At 34.4% G+C, this 22,097-nt stretch overlaps 2 protein-coding genes across 2 annotated transcripts in view; both read left to right on the top strand.

Annotated features, from left to right (window-relative positions):
- Nucleotides 1–2,579: 2,579 nt before the first annotated feature.
- The window catches only part of LOC116775454 (nucleolar protein 4), a 72,818-nt gene continuing 53,300 nt past the window's right edge, over nt 2,580–22,097 (top strand). Inside the window, exon 1 of the mRNA XM_061524685.1 lies at nt 2,580–3,607. Within this exon, the coding sequence (XP_061380669.1) occupies nt 3,089–3,607 (519 nt within the window). The 5' untranslated portion in view covers nt 2,580–3,088. The remainder of the gene's footprint in view (nt 3,608–22,097) is intronic.
- LOC116775455 (uncharacterized) lies at nt 16,488–21,243 on the top strand. Its single transcript, XM_061524640.1, is given in 3 exon segments — nt 16,488–19,535; nt 19,537–19,897; nt 19,969–21,243. Coding segments are annotated over 3 exon segments (1,137 nt in total). The 5' UTR covers nt 16,488–19,461; the 3' UTR covers nt 20,671–21,243.

The raw sequence follows: 22,097 nt of genomic DNA, 5'->3' as shown, positions 1-22,097 counted from the left end.
GGAGCTAAGTATGAACAGCGAACAGTAAGCACTGCGTTGCAGAAAAACGTGCCTGGTGGCGAAATGAAATATATCTGCACTGGGTTTCGGGGCAGATAAGCCTCGGGGCGAGGTAAAGTACATGTCACTAGGGATGGGACATTTATATAATATTTTTATCGATTATATACAGGATATACAATATATACATATTATTTTTTCTTTTTTTTCTTTTTAATATACCTACATTTATATCGATTATTTTTTTCCATAAGTTAAATTTAAAATTAGTTTTTTATTTTACAAAAACAATAAAAGTAAATGAAGTCAGTACAAGTTACAGTACAAGATCAGCGTTTCACAATAATTTGAGGTTTTTCTGTAATATAATATTATATACTTTATAATGGAATCCCCACTGTCGTTGTTCAAGTGTTAGATGACGCATTACCGCTCAGTTGTTCGTATCGCAAGTAACAAAGAACATTTCAGAATATAATTATTAGAGTACAACTATTCTTTTAGTTACTATTAGAACCTACATATACTAGATTTATACTGGATTTTTGTCCTGGCCTCAAGTGGCCTCAGTTACCTATCCTATTTTTAACAAAAACCACAAAGATATCCTGCGAGTGACTGAAAATATTTTTTACAATTTTTAATATTTTTTATTTATTATGTGCAAATCCTTAACACGTTCATTTCACAATAAAGTTGAAAAATAAATGGCAGAAAAAAATCAAAAATCTTGAATAAAAAAAATAGTAAATTATTTAAAATATTTTATTTTACGATAACTAAATCAAATCAACCAAACGTAATTTACACCACTAAGTCACATTTCAAAGGAGTTGCTCGCGGTTTATGTTGTTCTGGTTACTGTAATCTCTCAGCTATGTCCGCAGACGAACAGATGCTTGAAGTATGGACCACTACTACTTACCTAACTACCTAACTATGAACTCCTAGTATATGAGACTAGTTGTAACGCGTCGCTAGTAAAGTAAAAAAAAACATTAATAATTATTTAAAAAAAATTATTATAATTATTTATTTATTAATTAATTTTGATCGTTGTGAGAAATGAAGAATTTTATGCAAGCATCTTGTGACAAATTGACAATCAAGGAAGATAAAATAATGATTTTGATTAAAAATATATTTTTTTTCAATGGTACACTACTTTTTTTTCTATATATATAACATTAAAAAACTATAAAGTTTAAAAAGTAAATGAAAATAAACAAAGTCAGTTTAAATTAAAAGTCTCATTTCCTATTTTAATGTCAATCCATTTCCAATCAATATAATATTCGACTTGCAAGCACCGATTAAACATAGTAAAGCAGGTTAAATATCCCTTCATAGAAATACATTTTAATATATCTTTCCCTTTTATGAACCCCTAGTAATAAAGCCACGCAACAATTGTAAAACCGCGTATCCTGGAAGTGTTTTTTATATTTTATTTTTTTTTTTTATTTTAGAGGACCAGGTAGAGGTAGAGAGAGGACTTGATTAGTATGAAATAAATATTTACTACTAAGTAATTTGTACTTTAAAATGCAACCAAATACTTAACATATTTGAATTAATGAAAAGAACGACTCTGTTCCTAATGCGCCAACGCAGACCAACATCATCGAGACACTCTTATAATATGATGTTCTCCTGGTATGTTGCGCACTCTTCGCGCAAGTCAACGGTAATTCGTGCGCATGTCTCGTGCTTGTGAGATGCGCGCGCGCAACTAACTCTCTCTGATGACAAAAAGTTGAAACCTTGCAACATTGCAATACAACATGAACTTTGATTCAAATGGTATAGAAGTCATTTTTCACTGTAAAATTAACAAATACAATGTCTCTAAGTCGACGAAGCCTCTACTTCGATACTGCATTGAGAAGTAAATTACGTTTTCTTATCTACTATAGAAGTATTATATACAGTAGATTTATATATACTGTAGAAGTATTTAGCTTGTATATCTACTTTTTTAAATTTTGATTCCAAATAGAAGAAGTAATAATCTTGTCCAAACTCAACGAGGATTGTTTGAACGAAGAAAGTATTTTTACAGCAAACTACAACTAGATAAATCGAAAATTTGTAGATTTGTTTTAAAATAACTGTTTTATTTTACCAGGAAATTCGACATTAATTTTCACATAGGAGAGGTTAACAATTAAATATTTCGAAGACTAAATGAAGCTAAAATAAGATAAATATCGAGGCATTTATATACTCCAATGAATTAATAGATCTATAATAATTATAACGCGTAAGTTATATAAAAAAGTTGCTGATGTTAGTCAACAAAGAGCGTGCGATATCAAGGCCGGAGCACATTATCGTCCGGTCGGGCGATCGGGCCGATTGTTTTGCGGGCAATTAGCGCCGTTCGGTCCCGCACGTGTTCTGCGGTCCGGGACCGGCACCAGTCGCTCCGGTCGCCTTACTCGAGTTACTCGAGTTACTCGCCTTACTCGACTGACTCGCCGCTCGTCAGTGTACCGCGCGTGCCCCACGCGAACGGTCGTGCGCTCTGTTCGCCAACTCCCGAACGGTCTGTACGCCTGGTATATTTATATTTATTCTCAAACTTTTTCTTTGACACCTGTAGATTTTAATAACGTCCGTTTCTCCACTTTTCCGATACTTTATTTAAAATTCGATCGAGTTTTCGTAATTTTTGAAAACTTTTACTTTTTTTTTGTTTATCGCTGCAAATGGTGAATTTAATATATAAATATATTTTTTTCTGTTAATATCTATCTATATATTGACTATGTAAGAATGTCTTAAAGAGAGAGAAAATATTCCGCTTTAACATTCTCCCGTTCGCCGCCGGGAAAAGTTTCCGTAAAGTCCTTTAGGTGGGATACAAGTTGGCAGTCAAAAGTTCTCGTTCTCCAAACTTATAGGCACGCGAGTCTCCTAACTTTTGGAATCCGAAACTTTTCTTAAAATATTCTCAATACAGATAAAACAGACAAGGTACTAGCGCGACAAGGAAGGATTACTGTGTGCTTGTTCTCGAATATTAAATGACTATTATGGAGTTTATTTAAAAAAAAAAACTATATAAGTGACTGTCAAAAACAAAATGGCGGCTGCCATGATAAAAGATCGTGGTTTGCGAAAGAAGTTAACCCAGGAAGCGATACCCGAGAAGACACCCAGAAAGCCATCGAAACGTAAATCAACAGCGAGCAGTTCCAGGAACGACAAGAAGAACGAACAAAACAATAATAAAAGACCTAAAATACAGACTGGGGATCCTAAAGTTGACCTGTTCTCTAACTACCAGCCGTGGGTGATCCAGACATATGGAGATCTCGCTAAAACGAAGACGATAACCTTGAAAAAGTACGCCAGAATTCTAAGAACGCTTCGAGGCGAGGAGTGTAATAGTTCAGACAGTTCAAAATTCCGTTTTTGGGTGAAGGCGAAGGGTTTCCATGTGGGGCGCCCAGCGGGGTACGAGGCTAAGCCAGCCGACGGGATTGTATGTAGATACAGCGTGTCGGACTCCGAGGGTTGCGTCAGGACTCCAGAGGGACACGAGATATACACGGGCTCTCAAAACGACCCTCCGCTCTACATACCGACGCCCCCTTTAAAGGTAACTTTAACATATAATTTATATAATTTATATGAATAAAACTACTCATAGTACAGAAAACTCATAACTCTTAGTACAGATAACTCATAATTTCCAATACTTATAAAGTAATTCCAATGGCATAAAAAATAAACGAACCGATTTATCTATATAATGTCATAAATAAGCTGGTTATAATGTATAACTAGATAAATCAAGACAAACCAAGCTCGTAAAATAGTCGAGATCAAAGAACAGGTGATGTTTGCTACTGATGTACCAGGGTCACATAATCGCCGAAATGATTACCCATCATTATATTAAGAATGCTCATTCATCAGTAATGATACAAGGCGTGCAGCCATGAATTACTAAACACTATACACTACACTACGAACTCTAGACTACATAACATCTTTACAAAGTTACAGGATGCATTATAATTCTTTTTTTAAATAATTATAAAGTTGCATACTTTTTTTGTATCCAGCCAAAAACGACAGAAACAGAATTGAGTTTCGTCTATACGTCCGTAAATGATTTCTGACATTTAACTGAGTTTATGTCTGGTTTAGTTTAAGGTTGGTGAGTTATTTTTTTCATGATCCAAACAGGCTGTAATCTCTGCAGACTTTAATGGCGTTGTTATCGCTAAAAGCGATTTGCTCTACGAGTTATAAACGTGTGTACCTGAAATACAATTTATGATTATCACGTTGCTTTACGGCTAATTTTTCTGAATGATCTTGATCTATTTTAAAATTCGAATGTGTCCTGACGTACGACACTAGAAAGGAGGTTTTATAGTTCAAGAAAGTTTAAGTAATTCGACTATCTTAAAGGGAATACTGTCCCGTATTATGAGATCGTGAGCTATGTTTAATAAGAAATTCGTTGCAGCCTCTCAGCCTAGTAACTAATAACGCGCTGGCAACATTTTATCTTCACATACACATTAATGCGCAAATCGATCTGGATTGACGGCCATTGTAACTTGTTTTCAAGGATCTCCAAGTGTAACAAATTTTAATTAACTATTTTCTATAGGAACTATTTTCCTTTAGAAAAATTTATTCCTCTACACAAGGATATTTTTAATACAAAAAAGTATATTATGAAATTTTATATTGCCGTTGTTCATTTTTTGACGTGTACTTAAACAACATACAAATAAACATTAATTAAAAATTTTATAATAAAACTGCTTTGAAACGTACAAAATTCAAAAAACAAATTACAACCTAACTAAAAAACTTCCTTGTCAATCTTATTACTTCTGTAAGAATTTTTTTTTTTTTTTGAAAAAATTTATACAGAAATATAATAACTTGCATATCACAATAAAAGTAAGTAAGAATCGTCTATTCGTAACAACGAGGACGTGATGAAATGAAAAACTGGAATCCAATAACTGTTACAGTCAAAGTCGGTTAAAAGTTCGATAGATTTCAGAATATATGCCCAAGCATCGAATAAAAATGAAATATATATATATTTTAAAATTTCTAACTAGATTTTTGGAAGTTATTCCTGAAATACATTGATGAAACCGATTCCGAGTTAATCGGATACGTAACTTGATGTCAATCACGAAAATCGATTTCGTATTATAAGCATTTTAGACAAACATACATACATTGAATGCATTTCCAGTTATCATATAATGACAAAATCTGAATCTGTTTGTACGCATCCTTAAAACTAAACAAACAACTTCAATGCACTTTTCAGCACTGTTGTTATTTAAGACAACTATACATGTAAAATTAAAAAAAAAAAAAGTAATTTCACACAAAACCTAAACAATAAAATTTAAATAAACTCACAGTATTCTTTATACTTTAAACATCTGTAATTATAATCAATTAAATAACAATTCTTACCCAAAACAATATGCACCAAATAATATCTGTATCTTGAAACGTTTCGTTTTGCTTGAGGATATATTAAGACGCTTTATTATTTGAAAATAAATGTGATAATATTACATATTAAGTCTATTTGAAAGAAATATTAAATATCATATGAAAAATCCTACTGATATTAAATATTATTCGAACAAAAAAAAAATTGTTCTTAAATTCTTAAATAACACATCGGCTGTTATCGAGAAAACGGATTCAGTAGCAATAGGTACTGTTAAGTTTCGCCTTAAATTGTTATTATTAATAATGCCATAGATAAATAATATCTATAACAGAAAAAAACACAGACTATAAAATGTAATGTTCTAAACCTGGATCAATTTAGTGCTGGCAAGTAACCTTAAATAACTGTCGACTTGTATTTGGTGTCTTATGTTAGTAGTAAATAGAACTGCAAGTGATCCAACTCATGTATTATTTAAGATCTCACGTTATTAAGCTGGCTCTCTACGAGGCGTCTTACGTTCAATGGTTAAAAGATTTAGAAACACTTTACAAGTGAACATTTTGTTTAGCAGATTACATCCGTAACAAGCATTACGAAAACAACAGATAAAAAATCCTTGTAAATCTTTATTCTATCATATATATTCAAGTGAATTAAAAACTCCGTATAATCTGTGAACTATTAATCGTCAATAACGAGATAGGTTGTCAACATCACTAGTGTCAGTGTGATGAACGCGCTAACGTGTAATACAGTGAATGCACCGGCGGGTATTACAAAGAGCTGCCCCGGGACACTCCGATATCTGTGCGTGCAACAGCGCCGCGTGAAACTTTAAACAAACGCTTTTCAATTTATATTCGCCCGGCGCGGTTTAGCAAAAACGAGGCGAACAATGGCCGGCCGCAGTAGCCACAGACGGCGATAGCAGCGATAAGCGGCGATCGATGTTCGACGCTCAGCTCCGATGTTAAACTCCTAGCGTGTTATGCGCTCCTGATAATATGTATCGAAAGTATCGATGAAATTTCGGTACCGATTGTTACAAAAAATATATGTTAATTTTTGCGATTTTAATATGTCGTTCCTTTCATGTTTTTAATATACTTTTCATTCTATATATTAGTTCCGGAACAAAAAGAAAATATATAAAAACTTAAAAAAATCGTCATATTGCATTTTAGTTATATCCTAGAATGGTCTGTGTCAGAGTATTCCCTTATCCCGATCCCCTCCTGGTTATCGCAACTGGGGTTATTAATAAAACGAAACAAATGAAACGGGTATAATTCATCGGGCGGTCGGGTGACGCGTATGATTAAAACGAACGCAGCCCGCGGCTTGTTTTTACCTGTCGGCTGTAAACTGTCGACTGTCGTGACCAAACGTCCCGGCTTTGACAGGATAACGGGACAACGGGACTTTACTTTACCAGAACAACACCGGAATATTGATGTACCGAATTATAATTATGAATTATAAAAATATTTCTTTCTCGAAATAAACCATACCTGCTTATTAGTAATGGAATCCAGATAATTCACTGTAAAAATAACTATGATTTAGAATAAATGTAGAATTACGTTTTTTACTGTTTATCGATGAAACGCGGAACTGATCGCAAGCCTATTCAAAAATAAAACCGCGGCTGTCGATCGCGGGCAATTAAATTATAACGCATCATCAGAATCGCTATATTACTCTGTTAACGATTATACCCTTTCGGTAATATATGCAAAAGAGGATTTGTTTATTATCACCTTTAAAAAAAAAAAACCTATATTTTTAACTAAAATTATGCCACATAAGCAGGTTCCATATTTGAATTCAATTAAACAGAAAAAAAATGGATATGGAATCCAAAAACTTACCGCCGCGCCGCCAAGACTACTGTATCGGAAGTTTTAATCCGGGCCGCTAGTTCGGTGTGGGCATTGTAAAAATGACGCTATAAATCGGTCGGGCGGTCGGCGCGTCGTAAATTACATCGAGGCGGGAAACGGCGATGCTCGCGATCACAAAGGCGCGGCGAAAAAATATTGTTAGGCTCTGCATTGAGGATTAATTTTTTATACATCTTTTCTATCCGTATCTTACTATAATAATTTTTTGATGTTAATTTTTTATTTATTGCCATATGCCATATACAAATACATTAATATAAGCATTTCATGAGTTAATTCTGACTATTTACTTACTACTAGTTACTCGGCCATTCTTAAATATAGCGCTCTTGATCTTTTACATGAAATTTTTATAAACATTTATTTATTTTTCGATCACGGCGATTTCAAACATTCCGCTTTCTTTTAATATTATTAATTATCGAGATAAAACATATATTTAATAACATAGATACAAAACCATCTATGCCTTATATATGAACGCTGGCATCGTAAAAACGCTAACCGCTTCGAGCAAATACCATCTAACAAACATTAGACCGACCACTACCGTCCAGTATGGTCTTGTGAACGTGCCGATTGGACCGCTTTCACCCCCGGCGAGGACTGATATTCGACGTTCGAGATTTGAATTCATTCAGATTTTATTAGAATTTTTAAATTTTTAATTCGAACTCTATGATAGGATAAAAATAGTTGCGTCTATTGTTGCAATTATCAATATATTATTCATTTACGCAGTAGATATAAAAATATTTATATTATTCAATAATGCATTACCATATCATCATGCTGTAATCCTTCTTGGTTAATATGGCGTGTTTGTAATGATAGCGAGCGTCTGTTCTGATTTACTGGACTTACGTAACAAGGTTTCACACTCCAAATTACTTCCCGTTGGAATGAATCTTCTTGAAATTTTATGCAATCTATTCGTTCGCATATAGATTTATAATATAAAGCTAAACTAATTAAAAAATATCACCTGCAACGTGTCTTTTATTAACAAAATATCAATTAACTATTTTATTCCGTTTTGTCTACAGGTTTTGTTTTTAAGAGCCGTTGTTATGTAATTTGGTATAAATATATTAAAATTGTATTTATTCTTTGCGTAAAACTTAATATATTATTACCCTTAAATCTAACCACACATTTGATACAAATTAGCCACATATGTGACTAAATTGGTGCCAATCGGAATCCATTTTCCAAATTGATCGTCATAAATCAAACGACAATTCGCTGCTCGCTTGTCATGTTGCTCTAAAATATCTAGAAAATTCTCTTTTGTGACAGACCCGAATCAAAAGTTATCGTAATACAGAACATATCACAAAATAAAAACTCTAAAATCGAATATAAATTATTCAGATTGAAATAGTGATGTAAAATTTATCAGCTTGCGATACATCACTACTGGTAACAAAAGAACAATTTCAAAATTGTAATTCCCAATTCCCTCCGTCCGTTCACTTGATTGATTTGAAACGTAACGGAAACTAGATTTCATAAAATCGACTCAAACCAGCCGATGTTGTAAATTCTCACGATGTCCGCACATTTAAATGACAAAGCCGCCGTACTGTAGATTAGCTTTCGAGTCGAGCAGCGCTATTACTAATGTACATAATGTCACTTGTTTGGTATCGGACCGACATAAGATGAGTTCACTCACCCACAGACTATACATAAATACATACATATAAATATAGAAAAAAAAACTCAACATTTAATATCTACTACAAATGGTAAACTAAAATCGGCATGCCATAAACTGGTAGTAATCTCGAAAGTCCCGTATAAAGAAGCTCGCCGGCCGCCGCTCGACTCGATATAATAAAACCGTTCGCAAATCTTTCAAGTGGGTGAGAAGTGAGAACTCGCTATCTATTCTATATAACTTACACGAATCATGATCACACGTGCAACAAAAAGCTAACGCATTCGCATTGCGGGCGTTCAGCTGGCGGTAGAGTACCCGGCTAGCAGAGAGCGCCAGAGATAAGTAAAGGGGACGGGTGACGGGTGACGGGTGAAGGGTGCGGGGTGAAGGGTGACGGCTGTGGGGGGTGTGGGGGGGTAAATGCCCGCGCGGCGGCGGCGGGTAATTGGTTCGCGCCGCCCGAGGCGAGCCCGTAGTATCGCGCTTTAGCGACGGCGCCCTCCGGTGTCGGGCGTGGAACACTGAATGTATGGAGAGGATAAAGACTTTTATATCATTATATTTATATTTTAACATTATCATATTTTATACATGTCGATATTTAATCACAATATTTATATTGAGGTTAATGTATTTATCTAATACAAGTAATGTGTTATTAAATGAGATCATCCCGATTAGTAAGCATTAAAATATATCTAATAACTAAACATTCTACGAGATTATTGAATTGTGTAGCGGACAAAAAAAATAATAAAAATATAAAGTAAGAATAACATCTCCACGCTACCCCGGCGGCTGTTTGTCATGCTACCGCGGAGTTATAGCTATGTCATGCGGCCACCGGCGCGCCACTTTATACATCCGACGGCGCTACCGCCCGCCACGATGTGAACACAGCTTTATATATATCGTGTACAACCAGATTGGAAGCGTCGGTGTTGAGAACTTGCGATGTACCCGTTCTATGATTCCGAAACTTCTTTTTATGTATTCCGTGTTATATCGTCGTTCTATGACGCTTGTTCTTTTTTTGAAATCCGTGTGACGTTGATGTGATGCGCTTCCAATTTTGAAATTGTAGTTTTGGTATTGCATCATATAGCGTTGACGAGTTATTATTTACGTTTAATACGTATATTATAATTAATACTTGCTATTAAATATGGGTTTTGCATTTGCGTGATTTAATGCATCAGTATAAAATATGTGTTCATACTGTTTATAATAGTTCCAGTTAACTCAACATCGTCGTGTATTACTTTCCCGGAACTAATATTATATTCAATGACGTTTTTTCACCAACATTATAAAAAATATTTCACAACACACACATGCACATTAACGTAGTTTTTTTTATTATCTGAATTTCGTAGCATGCGAGTGCTGAGTGTTAAGGACTGGTATAAGTAGTATATTATAAATTAGGTCTTTTCTGCAATGTAAGCTCCTCAAAGTTATACACTTAAACTGTGTTTCATAATTATTAATAAATCACAATACGAATATTAAAGTTCACAATGCGAACATTGAAACTGTCCGTGTTTAAGGAGAAAATGACTCGCACCTTAAGTAAAGTTTACACAAAAATCTGTTCAGTATGTAGTGTTCATCTGCCTATGCACTTATAAAAACGCATACGCGACAGAATATAGAATAGAATTTTTTCCTTTTAAATATTAACATATAATATTGTTACCTAAATATAATATAGAAATAAATTATTTTTGGTTACCGTTGCTAGTGAGGTTTCTTTGTCTACAATGAATACTAATAGGAAGAAAGCAATTTCATTATTATATCACTACAGAGTGATACATACTTTATCTTCGAGATGTCAAATAATATAAAATATAAATAGTTAAGGTGAAATATATTTGTTGTCTATAACTCATTCAAAACACCTACATATGTGTACAAGACATCTAAAATATATTTTCAAATGTAAAACAAAAAGTATATAATCATAATAAGCTGGTTAGCGAGTCCGGTTGCGAGTTGTTATTTTTCATTTCGTCAAAGCCCGCTCATTACCGCGTTAAGAGGGGCGGGGCGCGTCGTGTACCCTAGAGATTGAAAACATCGACGGAAATATATCGATAGCGATGAAAAAAATTACAAGAAAGTAAAAACGTAATGCATGTGCGTTAAAAATATATTTACGTATATATAGCAGAGCGCTTATAAAAGCGATCAGTGGGTCCGAGCCTCCGCGTCGCCACTCAGCGCTGCTCGTAAACGTTATCGGCTGCATCGTAAAAAGCGACGTAAAATGGCGAACGTGCCGCCCAATACACGGAGTACGGTCGGAAAAAAAAACATACGATCAAGACAGAACGACGGCGGTTCAGTACATACAGCCAACGTTTGTTTTACAATTGTATGTATTTTTTTTTAATATTCCATTTACTTTAAAAACGTATGTAAGTTAGGCCGATTTAAACCTTTTGTTCTAAATATAGTCCCGAACTTGTAAAACTACAGTGGATAATCGATCACTAATTCGGATTTCGATGGTTTAAAAATTTATAAACACAATTTAAGATTGCAGACTTACGAGTAGTATCTAGTAAATCTAACTCAATTTGAATGAATTCATGTAAAACAATATCTCAAAAAAGTGTTAATGAAAAAACAAATTGATTCATTTATATTATTAGACCATTTTTAAAACACTTCCATAGTTTTTATTCAACTCTTTGCGGGTTAATCTATTAGTTTGAAAAAAATAAAATTAAAAATATCATGTTAAATAAATTATCTATGTACGTTTAGTATATGTACCTATATAATGTAAATTTATGTTTCACACCTACAAACCTTCCCCTGGCCTTTAAACAAGCAAAGCTGACGGAGGCGTGCAATTAAAATACTGAAATAACAAAGTTTAGGTTCAATTTTTAGGATGACGCCATCTAGCGTCTAAAACATGTAACTATCCGACCGCTAAAATTGAAGCCCGAATGACTTTAATCCTGATCCCAATTAGTCGGCTCCCTTGAGGCGTTCCGTTGCCAGATGGTGCCCCATTTGTGGAGGTAGCTTTATATTTTTGATAATATCGAGAATATTCATGTTGCGAACATTTTTGTCAATATTTTCACATAATTTTGCTACAATTTGGAATGACGTCACTACAACCGATAGATATAAAATAACCTTCAAAAACTAGGATTACAAAAGAACAAAGAACTTTATTTATCGCATATGAAATGACTACCGTCAGAACAAACATTTTTTTGTATATGGAATCGAAAATCACTAAACGTAGACTACTCGAGCACAGAAATGTAGTATTTTATAGGATACTACAAATTGTAAATGTAACTACTTCAAAGTTCTCAGCACATTAGTGTTGTGACACGCCCTGGATAGCAAGTTCGTATCCCAATTAGCGCACCCTCCCTGTTACATACCAGGCGTGTTATTTGCGTTACACTAACATACCTACAATTTACATTCATATAGTTTATAGATACCACGTTAGATCACTAACACATTGCATCTCATTATTCAATCATTTAATTGTACATGACATCAATCATCATATTTAAATAAAAATGTATAACCTCTGTGGTATTTATTTTTTTAACCGTTGAATTAAAAAAAAAGAACTCTCAAATGTCATTATGACACATGAACATATTTGTACGATTCAATTGCTATTTGGTATAGAGTACGATGGATGTGTGTATAATATACATGTGCTATATAATATATATGTATATATATCTAATACACGAACGTTCGCCAAACACACTTTACCTAACTAGCGCTTGTGCTAACAAATGTTAAATATTCAAAAAGGCCAAATCTACACTTACAGTTTTACATTTTCTGGTAAAAAAAAAGAAAAATATATATAACGGCGCGTGAATGTGGAGCTGTTATCATTTCATCCGGGCTCGTAGAGCGATTTACATAAATATAATAAACGGGGCGGTCGCCACTAAAAAGCAGCTTTCTTTGCACGATAATCCCGGGATTGCTGGATCACGGGGCGCGGGATTGCGGCGTGTCCCGGGGGTCCGTTATCAAGTTATCAATTTGACGGACCCGGACCTTGTATTGTCTTGTATGACGAAATAATTATAGATTTTTTTTTGTTGTTTATGTATTTATTGTCTGTGGTATTTAAAAATATACATGTAATATTTTTTTATTCTTGGAGTATCTAGCCGTATTATTGTTTGTCAATATGTCTTAAAAAACAAGTATACGATAAGACAAAATTAATAGTGACATACAATAATTAAGTCCCATTATAATTATTTAATTAACAAATTTACATAATTTTTCTACCATTTTTAACCTTCATCATTAAACATATGAACAGGTTTATGAACAGTCAGTGGAAATATCTCTGCTTTTAGTACTATATGAATTACAATGTCTGTGTGTTAAAATGGAGTGTAAAGGCAGTGACTCATGAACGCAACTCCGTGGGTCTGTTGCTCGCCTAATACACTTTTAATTTTGATTAATGACAAAGGCGTTCTAAATTCAAAATTAGGTTTTTTGTTTTCAGGTTGTCACCATAGAGGATTTATTTTAATATAATTATTTATTTTATTATATATGTGTATATATTCATATACATAATGTATTGTTTATTTCGGCTTCTGTATTCCCCCTAATAATAAAATAAGCGTTCCGTTATCGCACATTCTGAAAGCAACTCCGCCCGGGTACTTTGGACCTGAATATCGTATTTCTCCCCGGGGTAAACTCCTACAAAACCATCTTGCCAACACTTTGATCTTGCGGCGGCATGCCTGTTCCGAGCAGTTTCGCTTTGAATATTCTTTTTAGTTCGAATTTTACACAATTGTTTCACTTTTAAGATTTTTAACTTGTTCTCACTGTTAACTTTTAAATATTTATATAAATTCGGCGACATATTAATGTAAATATATACACCATCATCATAAAATAGTTTAATTTCGTGACAGTCATATTGCGGGACCACACCGGCTGCGACGGATATCCGGAACATCGAGTTTAAGTACGAAACAGAAATCTCGACTCGTATTGTCTGTCACGTTTAGTTTTGAACACTATCAGCATGTAAATAAAATCGGTATTGAAACGTGTGAAATAAAGTCGTCGAAGAAATTACTCACAAGATTCGCAAAGGACTAGGAGGCAATAAAGTCGTCGATTACCAGGAGAGCATAGCGTCGGGAGAGGGTTCAGACGGACGCGAGTTGGCTTCCTGTGCTTCCTCGCGGAAATAGGGCCCGTTCCGGTCGGCAGCTAATGGCGCGTGCCGTCACTGTTATGAACTCCTGGTAGTCTCGTTGGCTTCGTGACGTATTTTCGGTTTATTTTTTTGGTCATTGTCTTTGTCACTTACTTACTTTGCTTAGGTGTCGGTTAACGAGATATACAAACACAATCATCACCTTAGTACTACTACTAAGCTTGTATTTAACTTTAAAACTAACAGTTTGAACTTTCTTTTGTTCATAGAATTTGGTCGATGTAACTTTATACAATGTATAAACAACATTAAAGCATTCTGTTACAGTAGATATATGGATATATCTATCAGTCACAAGGTAGTAAATAAAAATTCGATATGAATATAACATCGTAACAGTGACAATACTTTTTACAAAGGATTTTTATATTTCATTTGTAAATAAACAGATTTATTTTGCTTTTCTTTGCATATTTTTTTCAAAGTGAACGTTTTTAGTTTTAAGCATATTTTTTTTCTTATTTACATAATATATAATATCGAAGTTGGCACCCCTGCAGTATGAAGTTCGATGTTAAAAGAGGTTAGGTATATATGTTGAAGTGTTGTGTAGAGCGGTATAGAGCGCCGTGCCCCGGGCCGCGCCTCGTGAACGAGGTGCTGACGGTTCATACCTCGACCGACCGTCTTGATACTTTAATAATATATTTAAACTACGTACATATTTTTTATTGTTATGAATAGTGTTAACTTATGACGTTATAAACAATTAATTCATATATATGTGAGGTCATACGAAGTCGTAACAAAACCCCACCTTCAACCATCAAATATAATGCTACATTCCTTTCAAATGACAGCCCCCGCCCAGATGTTCCGTGGGGTCAAACCCCAGCGCGTCCTTATTACACGCTTGATACTCCAGCCCGATCATATTTCGTGTTATTTATCATACTACTTTGGAACTGGCCATATTTTTGTGACTTTTGTATAAAAAAAATGTTTGTTTTTTTTAATCTTCAATAATATTCTATTTTCAAATGTTTTAAACTCAGAAGGTACATATTATGAATATGACGTATTTCTCTATATAAAAAATATCTAATATATAATATATTTGTATATATTTGTTCATGTAGTTCACAGTGAGTTGAACGATCTAGGTTTTCCCGTTCTCTTCGATCTCTGTACCCCTCCGACACTTGACTATTTGGTCTGATAGTTCACACGCTGTGATCGCAATACATCCTATCTCAAATTCGATACATGTACTATCAATCGTTCTTGACCACAATCTATACTTTTCTTTGGTACAAATTTATTTGTGATATTTAAATTAAATCTTAATCGATGAGATTGATTTTTGTTCGTTTTTTAGTTTTAACCGTAACTATGAAGATTTTCAGTGTAAGGTATTCTGTTGGATTGGCATGTTCTCACATTTACTGACTAGATAATGTGGATGTCAGGCCAGGTTGCGTCACGCGAGAAGATCTATCTACGTTATTGTAGCACAGAGTAAAATTAACCTTATATTTAATCTACAAAGGTCGTGAATCGTGTGAAATGATGTGCTGACTTAATAGGTGCTGCCGAGGCCAAGAGACAGATAAATATCGTTTGTACCGTTTGCATCTTCAGATTTGTAATAAGAGTTTCACATTCGTTAAAACGTTAGAGTAACAGTGAAAGCTGCGTTTTTTGTTAGAATTTTAACTGAAGTTATATAAATAGTTAGTTTACTTTAATATATTTTATATAAATATTTTTTTATTATAGGTTACACTTGGGAAGCTTTTGAAATATTATCATATGTATCAATATACTTACTATTAATTCCAAAATTTAATGTTAATTTATTCAGTAGTTTTTGCGTAATTAAGCAACAAACATACATACATTAATATTAAAAACCCCTCTCTATACCCTCCCCGTGTGATATAAGGTCAGTAATTTATCCCCTCATAATATATCCTGCCTTTTGTCACCTCGCTATTGTTCTTCCCGTGTAATTGACAGTCGGGTCCTTAGAAAATATGACATCAAAAAATTGCTGGCTCTCCATATACCCACACACATATATATATATGAAATGCTAAAATATGTTCGTTTGTTACGCTTTACTGGCTACAGTGTTGGACATATTTTAATAAAATTTGGTATTGTGTTACATTGGATCTCGGAGAATGATATAGGTTGATTTTTGGTGTTAGTACCCATTAAACGCGGACAGAACCACGGATAAAAGCTATTTTTGACATCTAAACAAGTCTACTTATAAACGCAATTACATATCCGATACAGTTAGACTGCGGTAGATTTTATACCGTCCAAGGTTAGAGCTGTCGTTGTCCCATGCTAACATAACATTTGAAACTAGCATTATCACTCGGAATTACTTCGCCACTATATAAAAACAAAGCACAACACCGTCAAGTTATTCAAATATTTAACGCGATTACTTCGGACGCAGTGTAAGCCGTTCGTCGGACGTCATCTAATCTCTAACTGAGACGGTAAACAGAAATCTTGAGTTATTTCGTAGTGAATGAATAAAGCGGGAAACCGCTGGATTATGTGACTTCAAGAATGCCAGGAGTCGTGCCAAGTCATGTACTAACTGGTCTTAATGCCGACTAATGGCACCGGCTGATGTATTTTTTAATTGGGTGTTGATTTTTTAGCACGGTTTCGTTTTTCCCAATGACGTCCACATCTCGCGCGTGTTAACACAGCCTGGTATAGACTATAGAGTACAAAATATCACAGTGTCACTACTTGAAACTGTACATCACTTAAATTGTCTACATTAGTAGAATATTTTTTATAGCTATATCGATTAAAACTAATCTGAGATGTATTATATCAGAAGATTAAAAATTATTATGTCATTATTAATAGAGAGTAAAGGTTTTATTTTGCAAATTGCACTCTTCATCTATAAGGATCTGTATAGACGGAGTCTAATACATCCTGTGTGTAAAAGCTTAATATCCGTTTCCTGTCAGTCTCAGACCCAACCTGGAGACTCGTTTTACGTTAAGCTTTTTAAGAATACAGTGCATTTGATGTATCATGATGAATTATTTAACTTTATATGATGTAAAATTTATAAATACTGTCTATTATGGCTTATTATTACATTATCGGAGTGTTTTAAGTTCCGATTACTCAAGTAAATTGCATTATGAAGTCCGGGGGACTGCAGTAACAATATTTAGCCGATACTTCGTCGGCACGTGACCTGCTTCAAATATTCCTGTTAATGTATGAATTCTATCCCACTACAGATATCTTCGCTGGTACTTAACTTTAGTACTAGTTTACGTGAATACCGACGGTTCCAACATGCGATATCTATCCTTATATAGGATAAAGTTATAAATTTTCCCTTATTTTGGTTTCGTAGAATTGAAATGTGAAAAAATATGACGAAGATGTAATTAAAACTAACACAATCTAAGATAACATTATACTTAAGATTTGGTTTAAATAAGGCTTTGCTTCACTTGTATGTTAATTGTCCCACAAAAGCGTAATACCAGTAAAATTATAAATGTGTTAAAAAATTTCTATATTATAATGGCAACTCTGTGCTAACGATAAAAAATTTAAAACCGAATATTATCCTAACGACAAATATTTGTATTACAACTGAAATCATTTGAAACAAACGGAAACTTGTACAGCAAGTAGCTTGTATCAAATGAACATGGGAGTGTTGCTGCAATATTTTAATTAAAAATATTGACGCATGATATGCATTTTAATAAAAGGCAATAGCTTTGAGTATGATACTTTTAATCTATAAAAGCCGATGATTAACATATCACAATGAGATCTGAAGTTTGATTCGCATCGTGTTCAGCTATGCGCATGTAGATTTCATAAAATTTAATAAAGACCAGCCACAGAACACCGCACGCCATAACGACGCTCTTGGCGAGCAAACAAGATATATGTGAAGAGAACGCTCGGCATCAGAGAAATTTTCGCTTCATTCCGTGCGAACCCGCCTTTATATATCGCTGACACTGGCTTTTTGTGTTCGGTAAAAGTTTTATTTGTCTACGGTCAATGTTGCAAATTGATACCGTTGCAATTGCGATATTAAATTTAATATTATACAAGTTTTTTATATTAAATACGAGGAAAATTTTGTGTACTTCAATGCAAAATATTTATAAAAAAAAATATAACTCAATATGTACATAAATAATAGTATTTTCGTTAAGTTACAATAGTAAACGGATGATCTTCTTTTATCTGTGCAAAAATTACTGAATTTATATAGTCAAAATATTTTACAAACGTGGTTATATACCATTAACTATTCAATATTATTATTATTATCCATTTCAATAATATATATAATATAGTTTCACAACTTTTAACACTAGTTTTATAATAATTATAGGCATTTTAGTTTTAAGCCCTAATGTGTACGCATCCATCACTCACGGACGTGTCATGGCCGACGTCTGCCCTTCAAGGACGAAATGTTCACGAACTTGCCGCCATTTTGCATGTCATTACTTTTTTTCTAAAATTTAGTTTTTTTTTTATTAAGAAACTATTAAAAAATGTATATTAATAAATTGTGTTATTTTAATGACACGCAAAATTTATAACAGATCATCATTAATTATTGTTAATTTTAGCTGCATATGCAGTGACGTATCCGTGTTGTGAAAAAATATTGTTCGCACTTCACCCCTCAAATTCATACTCTGTGTACATATTTGGCGCCATTTGTTATTATTATTAAAATATTTGTAGGTGTAAACATAAGACCGTCACTAATAAATTGAGATATTAATTTAGTGATCAATATAGTGATCGGTTTTTATAAAGAATGTTAGAAAGGATACATTAAAAGTTATTTTTATTACGTATCTTACACCCAATATAGTGTAAATATACGAGAACATACTCCGAGACATGTTGCAATTTAGTGCTACGTATAGCATTGCTAATGTATAGTAACATTTATCACCCTATTTAAAAGTTCCGACACGGAAAAGGTCCGACGATAAAGAGGTAACAAGTAGTCGGATCAAGTTGGTAGCGATGTGCGAACGTGTCCGGCTGACTACGGTCACAAATCTTCCATTTCACTCGTCCCCAGCATCCCGAGAGGAAATAGCACGCTCCAAAGCACGCGACTGCGTATCGGCTACTCCCGAAATAGCCCCCCGCGCGGGACGAGGCTCATCGACGTGCTTTTAGTATGCTGCGCGCATGCGACACGCCCGCACACTTCTGCGCTCCTAGTATAACGCCGCGTAAACAACTGACGGATAAAAAATAAATGCATTATTAAAATGGTCGCCATTCTAGCGAACCCCAAATGGAGCGAGGACCTTACAATCCAGATGATCATAGAGTACGAGAAACGCGAATATCTATGGAACCCGGTGTCGGAGAACTACAAGAATAAAAAAATACGCGAACAGGGCTACGTAGAAATAATAAAAACGTTGAATCTAGTGGACATAACTGTTAAGGAGCTGAAGAATAAAATAAAGAACATACGCTCCTCGTATAGCGTCGAGCTGAAGAAGATTCGCGCGGCTCGCAAGGCCGGGGCGCATGCGTACCGGCCGAGCGTCACGTGGTTCGAACACGCAGACAGGTTCCTGAGGGCGATAGTCACCCCGAGCTCCGTAAGTGACATTTGATACTGTCAGACATGCGCGTTACGTGCGACATTCAATACTAGCTCTCTTTGTTTTAGGTAGACAATAGCCTTCTTGAAATACCGATGAGCGACGACAGCGACGCCGTTCAAGATCTCAGCGAGAGGAAATCGCCGGAGAAGAAGAGTCCAAGGAAACGACGCAGTTCCACGCGCTCGTCGACACCGTACGTCCTGAATACGCCGTCGCCTCGACCGAACACCCCTTTCGGTCTCAATCAGACTCCGTCCCCTTTCGGAATCCTTCCAACGTCAACCGCCGCTCCGTTCTTGAATCCCCCCGTCGGTATAGCGACTCCGCTGACGACTTCGCTGGCTACTATATACCCGATACCCGCGAAACAGAAGAGGAGCTCCGACGATAGAAGCGATCAATCGGAAACCGCTCAAGACCTGAGCCAGCACTCGGAGAACGCGAACGAAAATGAATTTGAAATGTTCGGCAAACTGATCGCCAGCCAGTTGAGGAAATTACCGCTCAGTCTGGCTTTGGACACGCAGCTTAAAATACAAACGCTGGTGAACGCTGCTCGCATTCAAGCTGTTTACCAGCAGTATAGCTATGCCGGGCCGTCCCAGGAGGCTCTGTCGGTTCAAGCTCTTTCAAACGGAATACTAGCCAGCATGGCGTCTCAAAGCCCTTACGCGTGTCGAGCTGTGGACATGAGAAACGACTCCCCCGACGAAATGCAGAGGGACTTAAAGGCAGAGTACTCCGTGGGGTCCGAAATTGATGATTAAACGAGTCCCAGGACATAAAACAGCTAGTCTTATTAAACTGTCGTCTAATGAGGGAAATTCGACGATAAAAATATTTATAACGGTAGAGAAAAATATTTACTTCTTAAATTTTTAAATGTTATAGATGTTACCTGAATGTGATAGATTTTAACTGGAGACAAGATTTTAACAACCAGTTGACGAGATGCCAAAGTACAAATTACATTTAACAATTTCTAAGCATTTTTTTCTAGTCTATATTCCATTGGCTGTTTATTTCAACCGCTCAAAATTTTAATAATTATTTGATGTGATTTTTTTTAATTTATATATATATTTTTTTTTATACATGTTTTGCGATATCTTAGGGTGTATATTAAGGAGTTTAGTCCGTATGAATATTTTATGATTTTTTTAATATAAAAATATATACGAATTTATTTATATTATAGATGTTAGATGTGACGATGTGATTTTAATAGAAATACCTCATAGATTTAGATTTGATAGAATTATATATTATCTGTTGTTCGTGCGGCGTTTAAATGAATGTGATTTATTGAAAATAAATATTTTATAAATGTCCCTGAATAATGTTTTTAATCATTTATTAACCTTAGAGTATTATTTTAACCAACTTTGAAATTTCGTTATTTAGTGACGTACACGTGACAAGTATTGTTTTTTTCCAAAAAGGCTGAAAACTATATTTCAAAGCACTTCAATAATTTAAAAAAAAGATTTTTTTTTTAAATTAAATCATCTTATAACATTTTTTTTAATCAGTGCATATATATAATTTCTCACGACTGGCCATTATGGAGCGACGCATTTAAAAAGAAATATGTAGGTTCTTAATAACACAAAGTTTCGGATGATTACTTATAAGATTATTAATATATTTTTTTAAGTTTATCTATAGAAAATACAATTGTTACACGATATAATTATTATTTATTTTTTAATGTTTAATTTAATCCTACCCTTAAATAGAAACGGTGGAACGAAAAATAAAAATGTTAAGCGCTTCTGTCTTGTAATATCAACATTTGCATAGTCGTAACATCTTGCGTTATCTCTAGATTGTTGGATATCTGTGATTCCGTTATAGTAAACAACAAAGATATCTTAATTCGTCTAGATTTGTCATTGTTAAAAAAAAATTCAATGCATTTCATGAAATCTGAAATAAATTGTAACTAAATTACTAAAAAGGAAAAAAAGGCTTGTTTGTTTCGTAAAACATTATATGCTTAAAATCATTTGATCCTTTTAAATTTTAGTATATGTTCAATGTGACTTTCTGATATAATACAATTATTGCTAACTAACTAACGACGCCTCGCTTTTTTCGATCCACTTTTAGGTGATTGATGATCATTGATGATCATCATGATGATTATCAAAACTATACTACCTTCTATTTGATTTTTTAATGTGAAGTTGAA

Source organism: Danaus plexippus, chromosome 25, assembly GCF_018135715.1.
Source record: "Danaus plexippus chromosome 25, MEX_DaPlex, whole genome shotgun sequence".
Classification (NCBI taxonomy): Eukaryota; Metazoa; Arthropoda; class Insecta; order Lepidoptera; family Nymphalidae; genus Danaus; species Danaus plexippus.
The sequence above is the reverse complement of the archived record's forward strand: the minus strand, read 5'-3'. Positions and strand labels throughout refer to the sequence as shown.